At 44.0% G+C, this 18,556-nt stretch overlaps 1 protein-coding gene across 4 annotated transcripts in view; it reads left to right on the forward strand.

Moving 5' to 3' along the window:
• LOC138809139 (GRAM domain-containing protein 2B) overlaps window positions 1–18,556 on the forward strand; it is a 104,144-nt gene that overhangs the window by 67,317 nt on the left and 18,271 nt on the right. For all 4 annotated transcript variants that reach the window (XM_069995560.1, XM_069995563.1, XM_069995559.1 and 1 more), the window contains exons 2-5: window positions 9,070–9,189; window positions 12,898–13,009; window positions 16,059–16,125; window positions 17,385–17,488. In XM_069995560.1, the coding sequence (XP_069851661.1) occupies window positions 9,070–9,189; window positions 12,898–13,009; window positions 16,059–16,125; window positions 17,385–17,488 (403 nt within the window). The remainder of the gene's footprint in view (window positions 1–9,069; window positions 9,190–12,897; window positions 13,010–16,058; window positions 16,126–17,384; window positions 17,489–18,556) is intronic.

Genomic DNA, 18,556 nt, shown 5'->3' on the forward strand with positions numbered 1-18,556 from the left:
ACAAGCAGGTACTACTAGCCCCTGCTGATGGCTGCAATAACACCTGGATTTTAAATAAAGATCATCTTGGCATGTTCTAACAATATCTGCATTGTGGCTTACTGTGTAGGTTGTCTGGTATGATGTAGCAATGCATCTCACCCACTTCTGGAACGTTCCTCTACACAGCCCTGTGGATGCCCTGTGCTACTGAACCATGAGATCAGCACACCAGAGAAGCAGGAAGGAAGGAGAGCAGGTTGAGTGAGGGAGAAAGAAAACAGAGAGAGGTTTCTGGAATGCCCCCCCCCCGATATTTTGGACACTCAGTGCCTTTATTGTTATTTATTTGTTATTTATTTAGGTGACAGTACTGGGGCTTGAACTCAGGGCCTCAACACTCAGTTGGCTTTTTTCGCTCCAGGCTGGCATTCTACCGCTTGAGCCATACCTCCACTTCTGGCCTTTTGGTGGTAAACTGGAGATAAAGAGTCTCACAGAATTTCCCTGCCCCAGCCGGCTTCCAACCGTGATCCTCAGATCCCAGCCTCCTGCGTAGCTGTGATTACAGCTGGGAGCTGCCAGCGCCCGGCCTTTCTATGCCATAAGTCTAGCGCAGTGCCCGTATAACTTCGCTTGGAGCTCACTCTGGCTTTTGTTTCGAGCCAGCACAGGTGCTCCGGGAGCCAAGCGGGAGGCAGCTCACACAGCTCAGGGCAGGAGCAGCACGGCCCCTCCCCGGGAGGACAGCGCAGCCCTCACACCAAAGCAGACATTTGTCTCCCGCAAGACTGCTTCTGGTGGCCCTGCCTTTGTCTCTTAACTTGAAATGTGCTGACTAGCCAGGCGCCGGTGGCTCACGTCTGTCATCCTAGCTACTGAGGAGGCTGAGATCTGAGGATCGCAGTTCAAAGCCAGCCCGGGCAGGAAAGTCCATGAGACTCTTATCTCCAATAAATCACCAGAAAACCAGAAGTGGTGCTGTAACTCAAGTGGTAGAGCACTAGCTTTAAGCTGAAGAGCTGAGGGACAGCACCCAGGCCCAGAGTTCAAGACCCACGACCAACAAAAAGAAGAAGAAAAAAAAAATGTGACTGACTTCACTATCCACAGGTACCATAGTCTCTGGAGGCCAAATACACGGCTTCCTGCCAGGGTGCATTCCACCCCTTGGCACCCCAATAAGATTTGTTTCCCTCAGTACACTTTCCCTACAGTAACAGCAAGGGAAGTGAAACTTAATCCAAGAGGAATTTATATTAAGGTGAAGGAATGTTTTGCACATAAAACTTGTCTTAGAGATGCCGCCTCCCACGGCGGTGCACCACCACTCTCCCCCCTCCCCGCCTTTCACTTCTTACTCTCTACCTGGTCCACACTTACTCTTTTCCTACAAGAGAAAAACAACCCGGTGTCTTAATGCCATCAGGCTGTTGTCACCATAAACTGGGGCTCATAAACAGCAGAAAGTTATTTCTTATCACCCTGGAAGCTAGAGTGAACAGCTCTGTTTCATTTTATCCTTCAGAGTTATCTTTCATTCCAACTGGCTGTTTTGATTTATTACATGGCATGCTCCTTGTCTGTCTAAAAAAATATCCCCAATGACCATGTTACTCTCCATAATCGAGGTTTTAATTGATAGCTGTTTCTAAGGTCCCTGAGCTACTGTTCACGCTTCTTCGATACGTATGCTACTTTAAGTATTTACTCTAATAGCTAAAGATTTATTAATATGATACTGTATATAATTTTTTCTAGACTTTAATGCCCCATTCCTTTGTATTTATGTTTGAATGTTTTTTATTCTGTTTAAAAACTGGTTCTAGCCAGCTGTGGTGGTACATACTTTTCATCCCAGCATTCAGGGAGGCTGAAATAGGAGGGTCATGAGTTCAATCCCACCTGGGCTAGTGAGTAGTGAGTTCCAGGCCAGGCTGAGACTCTTTCTCCAAAGCAAACAAACTCTGAGGCCAAGAGCCCTAATCAAATAAATGCTCTCCATTAAATCTTTGGTATACGCAAAGTAACTTATTCTGATATACAGCAACCGCTAGTAGAAGAATAGCTTCAAAAAAGAATGAGTAGCAGTGATTCCCACTAGACACTATGTTGAAAATGAACTATACAACTGGTACACACACACACACACACACACACACACACACACACACACACACACACACACACACATCCAAAAATTCATATTGAAGCATAGAAGGCCCAAAGTAGCAAATGCAATCCTAAGTAAAAAGAATACTGCTTTAGGTATCATGGTACTGGGCTTCAAATTATACTACAGGGCTATTGTAACAAAAACAGCCTGGTGCTACCACAAAAACAGACCCAGAGTCATGTGGAATACCATAGAAGATCCAGGGATAAAACCATACAGAACAGCCATTTTATTATCACACACACACACACACACACACACACACACACACACACACACACACACACACACACACACACACACACACAAAATACACTGGAGAAAAGACAGTATCTTCAATAAATGGTGCTACTAAGAATTGCTATCTACTTCCCGGAAACTGAAACTTGACCTCTATCCATCATCTTGTATAAAAATCAACTCCAGGGCTGGGAATGTGGCTCTGTGGTAGAGCGCTTGCCTAGCATGCATGAAGCCCTGGGTTCGATTCCTCAGCACCACATAAACAGAAAAATCCAGAAGTGGCACTGTGGCTTAAGTGGTAGAGTGCTAGCCTTGAGCACAGAGAGGCTCAGGGAGTCTGTGAGTTCAAGCTCCAGGACTGGCAAAAAAAAAAAAAAAAAAAACTTCAAGCTTACTATAGGGAAAACTCTGGAAGTTATAGGCACAGGTAATTATTTTCTAAATAGGACTCCAGTTTCCCAGCAAGAGCAAGAATTGCCAAATGGAAAAATGAAAAAGTTTCTGCAAAAAAGAAAAATTAACAAAAATAAATAATAAAGAATTAAAGCTATATTCCAGACTTTTTATTTTCTTCTAAAAATAAGTCTTATAAACTGGTAAGTTTACTGGGGAAAAAAATTTCAATAGAGAGGAACCAAGAAAACAAATGAAAAAATAATGTATAATGTATTACATTATTGCAATTTGCCCGGAATTCTGTCCTTAAAAATGTACCATCTGAAAAACACCTTAGTAGCAAACGTTAGATTTCTCTCATTTAGCTGTGAGATATTTACAACTATTTGGACATTTAAACAAAAATTAATGTAATTAACTCAAATTATTTATAAATTAAAAACTCAAGATTCAGCCAGGTGCTGGTGGCTCACATCTGTAATCTTAGTCAAGAGGCTGAGATCTGAGGACTGCAGTGTGACACCAGCCCAGACAAAGTCTGTGAGACTCTTTTCTCTAGTTAATGAGCAAAAAGATGGAAATAGAGCTGTGACTTAAGTGGCAGAGTGCCAGCCTTGAGTGAAAGAAGCAAGTAAGAGCAGAGCAGGAGGCCCTGAGTTCATGCTTCATATTATTATTGTTAACTAAAGTGCAATCTGGATAATAACTTTTATGGTCTGAAATAATACTAGGGCAAGGACATCTATAAACTTTTCTGTCATTACAACTAATTAAAAAGAGAAGTCCATTTTCTCAAAAAAAATAAAAATAAAAAGTTTCTGCACAGCAAAAGAAACAATTATCAGAACCAGGAGACAACACATGGTCTGGGAGGAAATCTTCTCCAACTATTCAACAACGGGAGTAATACAAAGAGCTCAAAAAAATTAAATAATCCAGTTACTAAATGATCAAGCAAACCAGACAGCTGTGAGAAGAAATATAAGTGGCTAGTAGATACATGAAGAAGTATTCAACATTACCATAAGAGAATGCAAATCAAAACCACACTAGGATTCCCTCTCACTTAGTCAGAATGGCAATCATTAAAAAAAAACAAAAAACAAAACCAGATGCTGATGACGGTTCAGGGAATCAGAAACCTTCATTCACTGTAGAAACTAGTATGGCATTTCCTCAAGGAACTGAAAATAAGACTTCTGACACCCTGGCTACTGTGAACAGAGGTGCATTAACATAATTACATAGCAATGTGACTGCAGTTCACAGTAGCCAAATGGAATCAGCGGAGATGCCCAACAACAAATGAATGGATAAAGAAGATAATGGTATACAGATATGGAATATGACACATCCATAAAGAAAAAATCAGGTCATCTTCAGGAAAATAGTTGGAGAACATGTTGAGAGAGATAGGCCAAAGATACGTTTTTGCTCATATGTGGAAGCTAGACCTAAAGGACCTACATATTCATGGACATGAACATAGATATATAGATACACACACACACACACACATATAAGAATGTGTAAACTCCACTGTGTCTTGTGGGTGTGGGTCATGAAGTTCTATCTAGGGGCAGTGTGCCTTTTGACACAGTAGTTGCCTTTCCAAGAAATTACCTTTGGGTCTGTTCATCTATAATCAACCTGTAAAGTCATTCATTGCCATGCTCTATGTATTTGCAAAAACTCAGATCCACCTAAATGCCCAGTGATAAGGAACTGGTTAAATTATAGTTCATCCCACATGATGGAACTCCATGATGTTATTTAAAAGAATGAGGAAAAGTGTGACTGTAGGGATGGGGAAACACATAAGCAAAAAAGCAAAGAATAGGGTGCCATCATTTGTATGTAAAATGGTACACACTTCAGTGTGCACAAAGGACACACAGCTTCTGGGAAAAGCTGGGTCTTGGGGAGAGAAATGGGCCACGGGGCGACAGGTGTAGGAGGGAAATGTGTGTCTCCATTAGAAACTTGTGTTTAATGCTGGTGCGTACTGCTCCTGTTCAAAATATAAGTACGTTGATAGATTGATTGAAAATGTCTAAACAGGGATGCAGTAAAATAGAATTGTAAATGGAAGGCTGTTCTTGACTTGCAAAACTCTACATTGGGAAATTCTGAATTTACCAAATTAGAGAAGCTAACGGGTCTCCTGCAAACCTCTTGAGTTTTGGCACCCCAATCTCCCTCCTTGTGGTTACAAGAATGTCTGTTTTTATTCTGAGACCACAGTTCCCAGAACTTTCCTCCGTCATTACTGGCTAACTCTTGTTTTCCAAATTTTGTACCTCTGTCTGCAAACCATAGAAACATTGAAGTAGCGAGGCCGGCTTCCCCCAGATGTGCATATGTGTGCACCGTGTGTGAGGTAAAGAATACAGAGTCATCTGAAAACAGTAAGACAAATTAAGACGAGGTCCTTTGTTTCCTTTGAAGTAGGGAAGTCAGGTCTGACCAGCACCATATTGGCCATATAGTGGATGGTAGGGTCTGGCATCTTGTCTTCATGCTTAGGGGAAGCTGTGTGCAGACCACTAACTATGTAATAGGCTCCAGGATTCCATCTTCCAAAATTGTGGCTTCTCTGATCATTTACCTTACAACAGCATCGAGCCACAGCACCTCAGAAACACGAGCTGGTGAGGCACCAGTCTTGGCAAGTCCAGGGGCTGGCTGGGTGTTCGGCGTAGACAGTGCTCAGTGGCTCTCCATTTCCTGACGTGGCCGTTTTCAGGAATTTACCGTATGGATATCCTGGCTCCTTGAGGAGCTCCATGATTTTAAAGTAAGGATCAGAGATCTCTTTTTTTTTTTTTTTAATGTACTACATGTAAGATTGCCTCCACCTGTTCGCTCCTAAAGAAGCTCAGTGACAGAATTTCTTTCTGCCTTCGTTTAGAATAATTTGAAATGAATTTACACTCACAACAGGAAATTGTCAATGTGGTACTTGGGTACCAGTAACTCACATCTGTCATTCTAGCTACTCAGGAGGCCAAGATCTAGGATTGAGGTTCGAAGCCAGCCCAGGCAGGAAAGTCCCTGAGACTAACAACCAAAAAAGTCAGAAGTGGAGCTGTAGCTCAAGTGATGAAGTCCCAGCCTTCAGCAAAAAAGCTAAAAGAGCATCTGGGCCCTAAGTTCAAGCCCCAGTACTGGCACAAAGAATAAAAAAAGGGAGGGAGGGAGGGAGGGAAAGAAGGAAGTTTTCCCGAACCAAACTAAGGTGAGGTACTTGTTTTCATTCACCTGAGATGCAGCTTAATCATAATTTTCTATTCAAAGTCACTTACTTACTTACCTGGACTTGCATGGGAAAATACCAGAATGCTTACCTGGGACACTGGGTCCAACCAGAGAAAAGCATGTTGAATTTGCCTTACCTCACAAGCCCTTCTCCACAAAGATGCTAATTGACCCTATACTTAACAATCTAATTGTGAACAAATTGTGAAATACGAATTTAAGTCATCATCAGGCTAATAAGTTCCGGGAAGTGACAATGGGTTGTTGATAAAGTTGACCCAACCTGTTTTTGTTGTTTTATTATTATTATTATTTATAGATTGTGTAACAGTGTGTGGCAGTGTTTTATTGAAACCAGCTTGTCCTGGCTAGTACTAAAAATTCAGTCTCCTACTAGGTGAAGTGAGGCATAGTTGGCATAATCATGACTGTCTGGCAGCTCTGAAATTCTTGCCGAAAAGCTGTCAAGGCCCTAAACCATTGCATACTCTTGGCGGACAAGGGGAAAGAAGTAACTTGACTGGGCCATGTGAAGGCTGATTCTAGTTTCCAGCATCTTCTGTATCTGTGGGTTGGAACAGCTGCCAGGTTCACTTCTCTCTTAGGAAGTCCTGGGCTTCCCAGTAAACATCTGTTGAGCGGATTGGGTTTTTGTTTGTTTTCTAGTTGACTCTTCCAGTCAATCTTTCTACAAAGACCTCGTCTTCAGGTTTAAAAGCACACATACACACAGAAACCGATTTTCTTATTTTAGTGATCAAATGAAGCCTGTTCAGCTTCACTGACTAGAATTTTCTCAGTTCCTGAGAGGCCCCAGACGCTTTCTGTTCCTCTTCCTCACACTCCACTCACTGTTTAGATACCCAGTTTCACCTGTTCTCCCAAGACCTCCAAGGGAAGGGACCCTGGCTGGGAAAAATCCCACCTACTGGGAATTAACTTGCTTGAGCCAGTACCCTCTTTGAGTAAATGAAACCTAACACTGAAATGACCCCTAGCTGGAATTTGCTTCTTCTATGAGGCAATGCATAATTAATCCCACACCAATCAACATATAAATGTCCACTGTGAGCACATTATGAGTGTTGTGCTGTGGAGAAGAATGGGAAGCTCCCTGGCTGCCGGAACCTTCGGTAGCCTGCTGGGTAACTGAGGCTTTGAGGAGATGAGTTTGCTGCTCCTGACTGTGCAGTGGGAGGAGACCAGGGAGGACAGAAAGCTTTGAGGAAGATGTGCTCCAGGTAGGATCATGAAGGAGGGAGCCGGTGCCGAAGACAAGCTCAAGTTCAAGAACAAAGGGTGGAAAAATACCTGGATGGGCTCTTTTGAGTGGAACCCACCCGTGTATTTTGCACAGGTGAAATATGCTGAAAGATGCTACTTCAGTATGAATAGAGAGAGGTATACCTTGAGCAGCTCAGCGCTGAGCCAAACTACCACATAGCATTAAGCACTTAGAAAGAACCCTGCACTGCACGAAAGGGCCTGACTAGATCAAGGGTTCTAATCCAGCCCAAGCTGGATGAACTTGCCCTTGCAATTTGGTGCTAGAGCACAGGGCATCTTATCCCCACCAGTCCATGTAATAGGAAGGATATCCCCACACCAAGGGACACTTCTTAGCATGAATGACTCCTGCTAAACACAAGGACAAGACAGCATTTGCTCTGCCTTGAGTCGTAACCTGACCCTGCAGAAAACTTAATATTCAGCTGAAGGCTAAGATGTATCCTTGCCCTCTGCACGAAAGTCTTCCTATGGAAACTTCTCCAGTGGATTTCTGCCCGATGCTTTATGCCTCTGAGACAGGACACCTAGTATGTGCTGCTGTGTCTACCAGCAGCCTGATCAATAACTGCCGTAGATGAAGATTAACTTGTCATAGCAATGCTTGATTTGTGTGTATTACTTGAGGCTTGTCCACACTGTTCTCATTTCCAAGGGTGTGTGTGTGTGTGTGTGTGTGTGTGTGTGTGTGTGTGTGTGTGTGTGTGTGTGTGTGTGTGTGTGATGGGTTCTCTGCTGAACTATGAATCCTTCTTCCATCCTCCCTTCAGTATTCCTTGTCTCTCGTCTTGAAAATGGTCCCCAATTCAGCCACCGATGGGGGGAGTTTACAGAAATTCTACATCCATCACTTTGCTCGTCCATTTACTGGTGGCCTAGTAGGCAGATGCTCTTCACTGGTCTTCTCCTTTACTCCCTTCCATCTCTCATTTTCCATATTTTAATTTTTCTTTTTTTTCATATTTTAATTTTTCTTAAACCTATTAATCCTGACTATATCTTAGACCCTGTGGTTACTGCAAAACTGAGTAGGATTCTCACTTCACCCTAGAGCTCTCTCACGGAAGGAAAAATGGATTAATAAGTTATTGGAAGGATGGGGGTGGGTGATGGGTGAGGAAGAAGAGAGAACTGATGAACAAACACCTGGCAGATGGACAGAATGGAATTTGAATCCTGACCAAGACAGTTGGTAGCTCTGTGAACGTGGGCAGGATGGATCTGAGAGCCTCAGGTTTTTGCCTGTAAAACAAAGGTAATAAATCCTGCCTCACCTGCATGGCCTGTAAAGACTATAGACTGTAAAGTAGGGAAGTGCTTGCTTTGCTTGCTTACAACAACAACCCAAACAAAAGGTGGTAAGTGACACAGAGAAGTGCAAATAAAGTGTGTGTGTGTGTGTCAGTGTCATGTGCACTAAGGCCCTCCCAGCTTTACAGCACACATCTAGGCCAGACAGTCTGAGCAGCACAGACCTGCGAGCAGAGCAGGGGCCTGCACACTCAGACATCTACAAGTGGAGCAGGTGTGACCTGCAGCTCTGCCCTTCCAGCTAGAATGGACTAGAAGGGGCTAGAATGGACCCAGGAAAGGTCACAGCCATCCCAGTCAAGCCTATCAGTGAGAACTGAAGATCATTCTGCTCCAAAACACGCAACTGATATGTTCATCGGTCATCCGTCCGCCTCTCTCTGGATGTCTAAGATCAAGTGCTTCTCTCTCTTCTCCAGCTCCGAGGCTGAGAATGGTGTGGAGGACAGAAAGAAAGTGTGCAGGTCCCCGACAGTCCCGTCGCCTGCCCCATCCACAGAAGCTGAATCTCCAGACCAGAAAAAGAGCATCTGCCTGCGGTGAGTCCTCTCTCGGCTCTTTATGTGGGGGCTCTGGTGAAGAGCTGGACTGACTCGAGGCTGACCCTGCCCTGCGAGAGAGCCCAGGGCCTTTCCTGAGAGCGGGGGCTGGCCCTCGCCTCCTGCTCTCATCTCTTCCTGGCAGCCGCTTCCTCGGGGAGCACCGCTGTGCTGATGGATGCGGGCGGGATTCCCACGCTCAGGCGTAGATGGGTGAAGCACCTCAGAGTGCAGCTGTTTTGTTTTGTATTTTGTCTTGTTGGTGGTGTTTGTTTTGATCTTTGTGTGTGTTCCTGTGGTGCTGGGGATGGAACGTGGGTCCTAGCATATGCAGGGTAAGTCTTCCACCACCCGACTACATCCCCGGCCCTGCCTTTACGGTACTTATCTCTACTGAAGCCTGTGATTGCCCTCCTTCCCCATTCTGAGAACTGTTCAGACTGCTACTTTCTCTCTCTCCTTCCACCTCTGTTAAGCAATGATGAACTAATTCCTGCTTTTCACTTTCTTTCCTGACCCCCTATCCTTATCATCTCTCCAAATCTGCCTCATTCAGGACCAAGAGTAAGTCTTAACTCTGCCCTCGGTTTCCCTTCGCAGACTCCTGTTTATCTTTGTGTCTGTCTGTCTTGCATGCCTCATTTGTAGCTCTTTCCTTTTCTATAGCCATTTCCCGTCAGCGCATCTCTGCCACCTCACAGGGAGCACCCCACAAGGACACAGAATGTGTCGTTTTCTGTGCGATGCCCGCAACCCTGATGTATGTACTGAAGCTTCCTCGGGCTTTGGATGGCTGCCTTGCTTGCGTAGCTCAGGCGTACAGTCCGTGCCTTTCACAGGGCCCTTACTTGTCTTCATGTAAGGGCCCCTGCGCTGCTGTTTCACGTTGCTTCTGGTTCTGGTCCTGTGCACCTGTAGCAAGTGAGAATCGCATGGTTGACAGGATGCACTTTACTGAGCTGTTAACCCTTTGCAGTCAGTCATCAGAAGCAGCACTGTCCTACTTGTAGGAGTCCTTAGATTTGTAAAAGATCTGCCCATCTTCTCGGCAGTCCCATCAGCACAGGTTAACTTGAATCGGCATAGTAGTACTATGATAAATGATATCATTTTGTTGGTCCGTGTATGATAGGGTCTCATTGTGTAGCAAAGGCTGGCCTCAAGCTCACTACTGTCCTCTGCACCAGCCTCCTGACTGTTGTGATTACAGAAATAAGCCACTGTAATCAGTTAATGGCTTTTTTTTTTTTACAAGTACTGGTACTAGTCCCTGGCACTCTTGTTGGCTTTTCCACTCAAAGCTAGTGTTCTACCACTTGAGCCACACCTCCTCTTGCTCTTTGCTAATTCATTGAAGATAAGAGTTTCATGGACTTTTCCACTTGAGCTCACTTCGAACCAGAATCCTCAGATCTCAGCCTCCTGAATAGTTAGGATTATAAGCATGAGCTACCGGCACTCCATTTGGCATTATTATTTTGACTTTCAGAAAAATTTAAGAGGTGGCTATCAGGCGGATCACAATTTGAGGCCAGCCTGAGCAAAATCTTCATGAGACTCTTTATCTCAACCAGCTGGGTGAGGTAGTATATACCTGTCATCACAGCCATTTAGGAAGCATAAATAAGAGAATTGAGGTCCAAGCTAGCAAGACCCAAATTGAAAAATAAAGCAAAAGGCCTGGAGGCATGGCTTAAGTGGTATAGCACCTGCCTGTCAGGTCCTACCTGTCTACAAAGCTCTGTTAAATTCCCAAAACTGTCAACTTTTTAAAATAAAAGCTACAAAATAATTTTATTGTCAAGAAGAGTACAGATGTTTGTTTATAGTTTCCAAAACAATGATCTCTAGAATTCCCAGGGAATTTCTATCTGGTGAATAGATTCAGTAACCAGTAGCAGAAATCAAATCCAGCCAAGTGTTGGTGCTCATGCTTGTAATCCTAGCTACTCAGCTGAGGATGGCAGTTCAAAGCCAGATTGGACAGGAAAGTCCATGACATCCTTCAGTTAATTACCAAAAAGCTGGAAGTGGAGCTGTGGCTAAGTGGTAGAGCACCAAGCCTTGAGTGGAAAAGTTAAAGGGCAGAGCCCAAGCCCTGAGTTTAATATCCCCATTGCTGGCCTGACAGAGAGAGGGGGTGGGGATCGAATGCATGTGCTTTGATCTACTGACAGGTATTTTACCTGTGATTTGAGCACTGTGGAATCATGAGCTGTTGGGGCTGGAAGAGGCCTGAGATATCCCAGCTGAGAAAACCAGAGACTGATGTCTAATTTCAGTCACTTCTGTCCCTCTATGGCACCCAAATTACTTCAAATTCTTCCTAAATCTACTTTGAACCAAATAAGTAACAGAGCCTCATTTTTAGGAATCTTAATGAAGAGTTGTGGATGTCACATGTACCATTTTTCTTCCATAAACAATAAAGCAACTACATAACTACAAAACTCATTTATATAGTACCTCTAGAAATCATGCATTCCACTCTAAAATTGCTGCTGTTAGCTTTATGGTTGAAAGGATGCACAAACTTTCTAGATTCTCAGAACTAGAATAATCCTAAAAAGAAAATCTGGGCCTCTGATGGCTGCTTTTAACAGGACAGTGGAAGACTTGGATTTAAATATGTCTCCTTCAGTGTAAATTTGATCAGAAGCTATTTAGACGCATGTATGCCAACATGTAAATATCACAGTGAATCCCTTTTGAACATAAAATAAAATAAAACTGATAAACACGTTCTTACTCCCCCTCCACATTTCACTTGTACTGTTCTCTCAGTCTGGAATGTTTTGTCTTTCCCTCATATCCATCTCTGCTCTTCCTATTAGGTCCTATATATCTAATGTGTATTGTTCTGTGGATTTCTTCTTCCCTTCCTATTGGTATTGTGTCTCCACCCCTATTAGTGCATACTGCTAAATTGTGTACTGCCTGTGTGTGTGCATGCTGGGGCTTAAACTCAGACCCTGGGTGCTGCTGTCCCCGAGCTTTATTTGCCCAAGGTTGGCTCTCTACCACTTGAACCACAGTTCCGCTTCCAGCTTTTTGGTGGTTAATTGGAGATAAGAGTCTCATGGACTTTTCTGCCCAGGCTGGCTTCAAACCATAATCTTCAGATCTCACCTAAAGATTATAGGCATGAACCACCAACACCCAGCTATGTACTGACTTTTTAAAAAGCTAATTTTTCGTGCGTGTGTGCGTGTGTGTGTGTGTGTGTGTGTGCGTGTGTGTGTGTGTGCGTGTGTGTGTGTGTGTAGGCTTCCTAAGGATAAAGACTCTCTTGTGTTCCCAAGGCCATCAGCACAATGCCCCTTCTCAATTAATGCTTATTAAATATTAATAGATTCTGGAACAGAATTATTCTTTGTTTTAACCTCAGCTGCAATTTTTATTTAGTAATTTGCCTCAAGTACTCCTCTTTATATTGCTTAAGACACTTTGGAAGTGATATGATGACTCACATTTCCATCGCTGTTTGTCCCTTTGTAAGTCCCTGTCTCTGCAGTTTAGGATGACAGCCTGCTGAGCCTTGTGCTAGAAAAATTCCTTAGTGTCTCAGGAGTGATTATGAATATCTAGAAGAGAAAACCAAATGTTGGGCTCCTTCGTGACATGTGTAATAATAGAGATTTGCTACAATAAATTAATACGTGACACAGACAGTTCATCTTGTGATCTCCCTGGGTTTTACTTCCCCAGGTCAAAATCCAGTTTTGAGGGTGCGACTGTGTCAGGTGACAAGAACGAATGCAAAACAGAAAGCAAAAATGTCCCTAAGACTGAAAGGAAAAAATCTTCATCTTCCAGCCAGGTAAGTGCAAACTGGAATGTATATGGCTTCCAAGACTTACAGTAGTACTGGAGCCAGTAGAGGGAAAAAAAAAGAATCTTAGGGTTCAGCATCCTGCTGGCTATCCCTGACAGAGGCACAAAGCCCAGCAAATTTAGAAAAGCAGATGGGAAACCATTCCTTTGGTCAACTTTTCATCAGTATTAGATTCCACAGCTGACCCTTCCATGCATATGGCTGATGGGAACCTCTAACCCTGATGGGAACCCAGGGAGCTGAGGTCACACAGTCCAGTACTAGTCAGTAACTAGCAGGACAGGGGAAGGTGTGACACCTGTAAGGAAGTTCAGAGTCTGGTAAGAGCACCATGAGAGGCCTGTGCACAGGGTCATCCTGTACATTGGGTCACGTTTTCCGTGGGTAATTCCAATTCCCTGAAACATGCCCAGACAGGCCACAAAGCCTAATTCTGTGTCACAGAGTCTAACGCTCACGGAGGTCAGAAGTTTGTGAGGTTTTGATTATTTTTTTGTTTGGTCTTTGGTTTTAATGCTAAGGATTTAACCCAGGACCTTGTGCATGCTAACAACAGTACCAGGATTTACGTGGCTGGTGCTCTACCACTCCAGCCATGTCTCCTGTGTTCCTTTTTGGTAGTTATTTTGGAGATGGATATCTTGGACGTTTCTGTCTGGGCTGGCTTTGACCCATGAGCCTCCGGATCTCAGCCTTCTTGAGTAGCTGGGATTCTAGGCAGGAGCCATCACACCCGGTTTTTCTCTTTTTTTGACACATCATCCCTAAATATTTGAATATGTACCTCCTAAGAAGAGGCATTAAAATGAACTACTTTTTGATACACAGAATTTTACTAAATATCAAATTTGTTTTAAGTGTCCACAGTTGTCTTAGTAAAGGATGTCCTTTATAACAGTGTTCTTTTCTTTCTTTATCTTAAGGATCCAGTCAGGAGTCAAAATACTGAATTTATGTTACTGTGGTTTTAAGCTACATCAGTCCTACTATATTTGTTTTTTTTCATTTATTACACTGATATTTTTTTAACAGTCCATGGCCTAGAATATATATTTTTTCTCTCTCTTTTTTTTTTTCCTGTCAGTTATGGGGCTTGAACCTGGGGCCTGGGCATTACCCTTCAGCTCTTTTGCTCAAGGCTAACACTCTACCCCTTTGAGCCACACTGCCACTTCACCACTTTGGGCTTTTACTGAGGAGTTTATTGAGGATAAGAATTTCATGGCCTTTCCTGCCCAAGCTGGCTTTGAACCACAATCCTCAGATCTCAGCCTCCTGAGTAGCTAAGATTATAGACATGAAGCACCAGCTCTTAGCACTTTTCTTTTTTTCTTTCTCTTCCTTCCTTTTTCTTTTTTTCTCTTCTTCCTCTTTTTTCTCTCTCTTTCCCTCTTCCCTTTTTTATCTTTATTGTTAACTTTTTGTAGTACCAAGTGTTGTTCATAGGATCTCCACACGTTAAGTAAGTACCCTACCTACCATTGAGCTAACATCCCAGCCTTTGCTTTTCTTAATCTTGAGAAAGTGTCCCTATATAGTCCAACTTGCCTAACTTTCTCCTTTTGCCTCAGTCTTCCTGGTGCTGGGATTTCAGGCACACACCACCATGCCTAACTGGCCTAGGATATTTTTAATTAAGGCTGAAACCGGGGCTGGGAAGGTGGCTCAGTGGTAGAGCGCTTGCCTTGCATGCATGAGGCCCTGGGTTCAATTCCTCAGTGGCGCTGTGGCTCAAGTGGTAGAGCGCTCGCCTTGAGCTGAAGAGCTGAGGGACAGCGCCCAGGCCCAGAGTTAGGCCCACGACCGGGCCCAAAAAAAAAAAATTAAGGCTGAAACCAAGACTCTCTTGTAGCCATGAAAACCAAAATCTCAGTGTCCCTCCCCACCAGTGCAGAGTTGAGGATTTGAAAATTCACATGTCAGCTAAAATGGAGATCTAGGACTAGACTCGCTTTCAACCAAAGTTCCAGGGTTCTGCTGCAAAATGTACTCTTAGGAAGCAGCAGTTAGTGTAGGTTGTGTAAAGTGACTTGCAGGGACCATCTAGCATTTTGATGACCTGGTCTGGAACTTTCTTTTACTGCAGTAAGGCTAGTTGTGTGGTTGAAACCACTCGTGGTGTGCATAAGAAAGCACCGAGGGCGGACTTGGGAGAATCCCTGTCTCCTTATCAGACTTTGTCTTCCGCAGATCCTGCAGGGCAGCGGGGCGTCTTGTGGAAGAGGGGAGGGAGGACCACACTCTGCCTCCTAGCAGCCCTGTGCTGTGACATCTACGGCTAGAGTGAGAATGCTAGGCTTTCCTAGGGTTGTTGTGAAAACATTTTACAAACTAGATTGCTGGAGACAGAGGCTTTAAAAATGAAGCCATTCACCACATTTCCGACTCCTTCCCCTTCCAGTGCCCTGCAGAGTCCAGTCTTTTATTTGAAATACTACTTGCCCTGCCTTGATGGAGGAAAGGCTTTCACCACGGTTTAGTCATAGTCTATACAACAGAACCCAAGCAAGGGCTCTTGAGACCCATAATGCCAGGAAGCCCTTGACGTCCCTCTAAAGCCGGAAGTGGTTTTGCTCTCTGTCACAGAAGAGGCTCAGGAGAGTTAAGTGTCTAGACTCTGGTCACACACCAAGGAAGCGATGAAGGCAAGACTCAAGTTCAGGTTTATTTCAGTGCAAAACTTTTAGCCCTTACTTTTCAGAGGGCACTTACATACGTACGTGTGAGAACCCAGAATCTTCCCTAGTGAGATGGCTTAGAATCGCATCCCATTTTTTTAATCAGCAACATTCTTATCTGGTCCTGATACTTCAATGTCCACTAGCTGCTTAGTTAGTAAGTTCAACAAAGTGCCCATCATGTTAGATAATGAACGTCTCTGCTCCTGTGTTTTACTGAAGATGACAGAGGATGAATTGGTGGTTTAAAAAAAAGTGTTAGTGAGGAAACACTTGTTCTTTAATGTATACCAAAGCTCAGAATTGTGGTGCTGCCTGACAAGAAGTTAAGTGCTGTCTGTATTCTGTTTTCACAGTACAAGGCAAACATGCACTTTCACAAGTTGTTCCTTGAAGTCCCAACCGAGGAGCCTCTGAGACAAAGTAAGTTCTGACACGTTTGAAAAGTTGGTAAGTAGTTTTGGGGGAGGACACTTTCTAAGACTGTTTCACCCAGAAGAACAGAATGGAGCCATAATGCCAGATATAGTCACCTTACATTAAAACACTGAAAAAGAAGTCAAACACTAGTGGCTTACGCCTGTAATCCCAGCTACTCAAGAAGCTGAGAACTGAGAATTCCCCTTTTGAAGCCAGCTTGGACAGGAAAGTCATGAAACATTTACCTCCAATTAAACACCAAAAAGTTGGAAGCATAGCTGTGGCTCAAGTGGTAGAGTGCTAGCCTTGAGTAAGAAAGCTAATGGACAGTACCCAGGCCCTGAGTTTAAGCCCCAGTACCAGCATACTGTAAAGAAGAATGAGAAAGCTGATAAGGAATCATCCAGAACTGTTCCACAATGGCCTCCCTGCCTTCTGTGTTGATTGCTGAAATGTCTGCAATTGAATCATGGTAGGAGTTAGGATACGGGCCTGGACTGAGGTTAAGTGCATGTCCAGTGTGAGTGCACAGAGCTGTAGGTAATGCCAGAGCTAGCCAGGATGTGGTGGTCACATCAAAACAGCCTCGCAGCAAGCAAGTTCAGCAGGGGCCCATCATGGGCCTTGAGGTTCAGTTCCAGCCTGTCTGCTTCCCAATGATAAAGCAAGCTGCTGGGTTCCAGCTGTGGTGTCCGGGCAAAAGGAGCCATCATGTGTTCTTGCCCCCAGTGGAAGCAACCGACTCATCATTAATGAGGATCTGGGAAAGCAGGCCAGACGGCCCTGTTAGCACAAGGCTGGCAGGCGGCTGTCCCAAATCCTGGAGTTTTCCTGAAGCATCATCCTTAGTTTCTCATGGGCAGTGGCAGATTTGTCGTCCGTTTTGATTGCCATTCTGAAGTCTCTAAGACTGTGAATTCAAAAACAAACTCTAGTCACCAGTTTTATTCCACTAAAGATGACTAAAGAGCCAGGCATGGTAGGCCACAATTGTAATCTGAGCACTCATTAGAGTTGTGTAGAAGGATCACAAACTACATGGACTGCACAACAAGACCCTGTCTCAGGAAAACAAAACAAGAAACAGTAGAAAGAAAAGCCTGAAAAGGAGGTGCTAGAACGCAAGGGTACAGTGCTTATCTCTAATCTCTATTATCTCTATCCCTAAATCAGCAAAACATATGCAGGTTTTATTTTAAGTGGAAATGATGTTTTCATGGGACTTCTAAATGATGTTACTACATCTGTCTGTTTCCTCCCAGGTTTTACATGTGCTCTACAGAAAGAAATACTGTACCAAGGAAAGCTCTTTGTATCAGAGAACTGGATTTGTTTTCATTCCAAGGTCTTTGGAAAAGACACTAAGGTTAGTGTAAAGACTAGAAATGACATCTAGCGGTGGTGGTATATAGCTCAAGTGATAGGCGCTTGTCTGGCAAGCACAAGTCCCTAAGTTTAATACCTTATGAAGGAGAATGTGGGAGGGAGACTAGGAGGAACAGAACGAGGGCAATTCTACATATTCAAGTTCAGTGCGTCTTCATCAGACTTACCCATCGGTCCTGCTCTCCTTCCCATCTGCTCATTTCAAATCCCGCTTCCTTTATGACATCTTGCTCTATCCTTGTCCGGTTTCCTTTTCCACTCAAATTATTTTAAATTTCATAGCATGATTGTGTCTCTTGTTGAGGATCCGAACACTGCAGAAATAAATGCACCCAGATGACACAAACTTGCCTCTTTCCCTATGTGGCAGGTTCACTCATTTCCTTACATATGCACACACACACCATGCCGTGATGCTCCCGCCCCATATCCTGAGTCCTCTTTACCCAGGTGTCACCTGTGATGCTTACGTCATTCCTATGGGAGGGTGCCATAATTTGCTTCATTTCAAATGAATTTAGAACTTGCAGGTGTGGCTCACGTGGTAGAGTATTAGTCGTGTCAAAAGCCGGGTGAATATGGGAGGCCCTGGGATCACGCCCTGGCATGAACACATTCTTTTTAAAGAATTTGCATGCTTGAAACCAAAACACTTTTTAACATATCTGTTTTTGCACTGTGTTCGTACCAGCTCCCAGGAGAGAAGGGGTCAGGGCTGTAAATGAGCATGTAAGGCACCGTCTGGGGAAATCACACACCTGTACCCCCAGGTATGTGCCTGCCGGTGCACACCTCTTCCTCCTCATTAAATATGGGTGTGGGGAAACTGAGGTATGTGACATCCTGAGTGTAAGAAAAAAGCAACAGGACACGGTCATTTGCCTCCTGCCACGCCTTCCCCAACTCTCCCGTAAAGAAGGGAAAATCTAATCTTCACCCATTCACACTGCCTAGAGTCAGAGAGAATCCCTCCTGGGCCTGTGTAATCTCTGAGTTTTCAGTCACTCTACCGCTGACTGTGAATCATGGAGGGTTTTTAGGTGGGCTG

The sequence above is a fragment of the Dipodomys merriami genome, unplaced genomic scaffold (assembly GCF_024711535.1).
Source record: "Dipodomys merriami isolate MVZ:Mamm:240054 unplaced genomic scaffold, mDipMer1.0.p SCAF_487, whole genome shotgun sequence".
Classification (NCBI taxonomy): Eukaryota; Metazoa; Chordata; class Mammalia; order Rodentia; family Heteromyidae; genus Dipodomys; species Dipodomys merriami.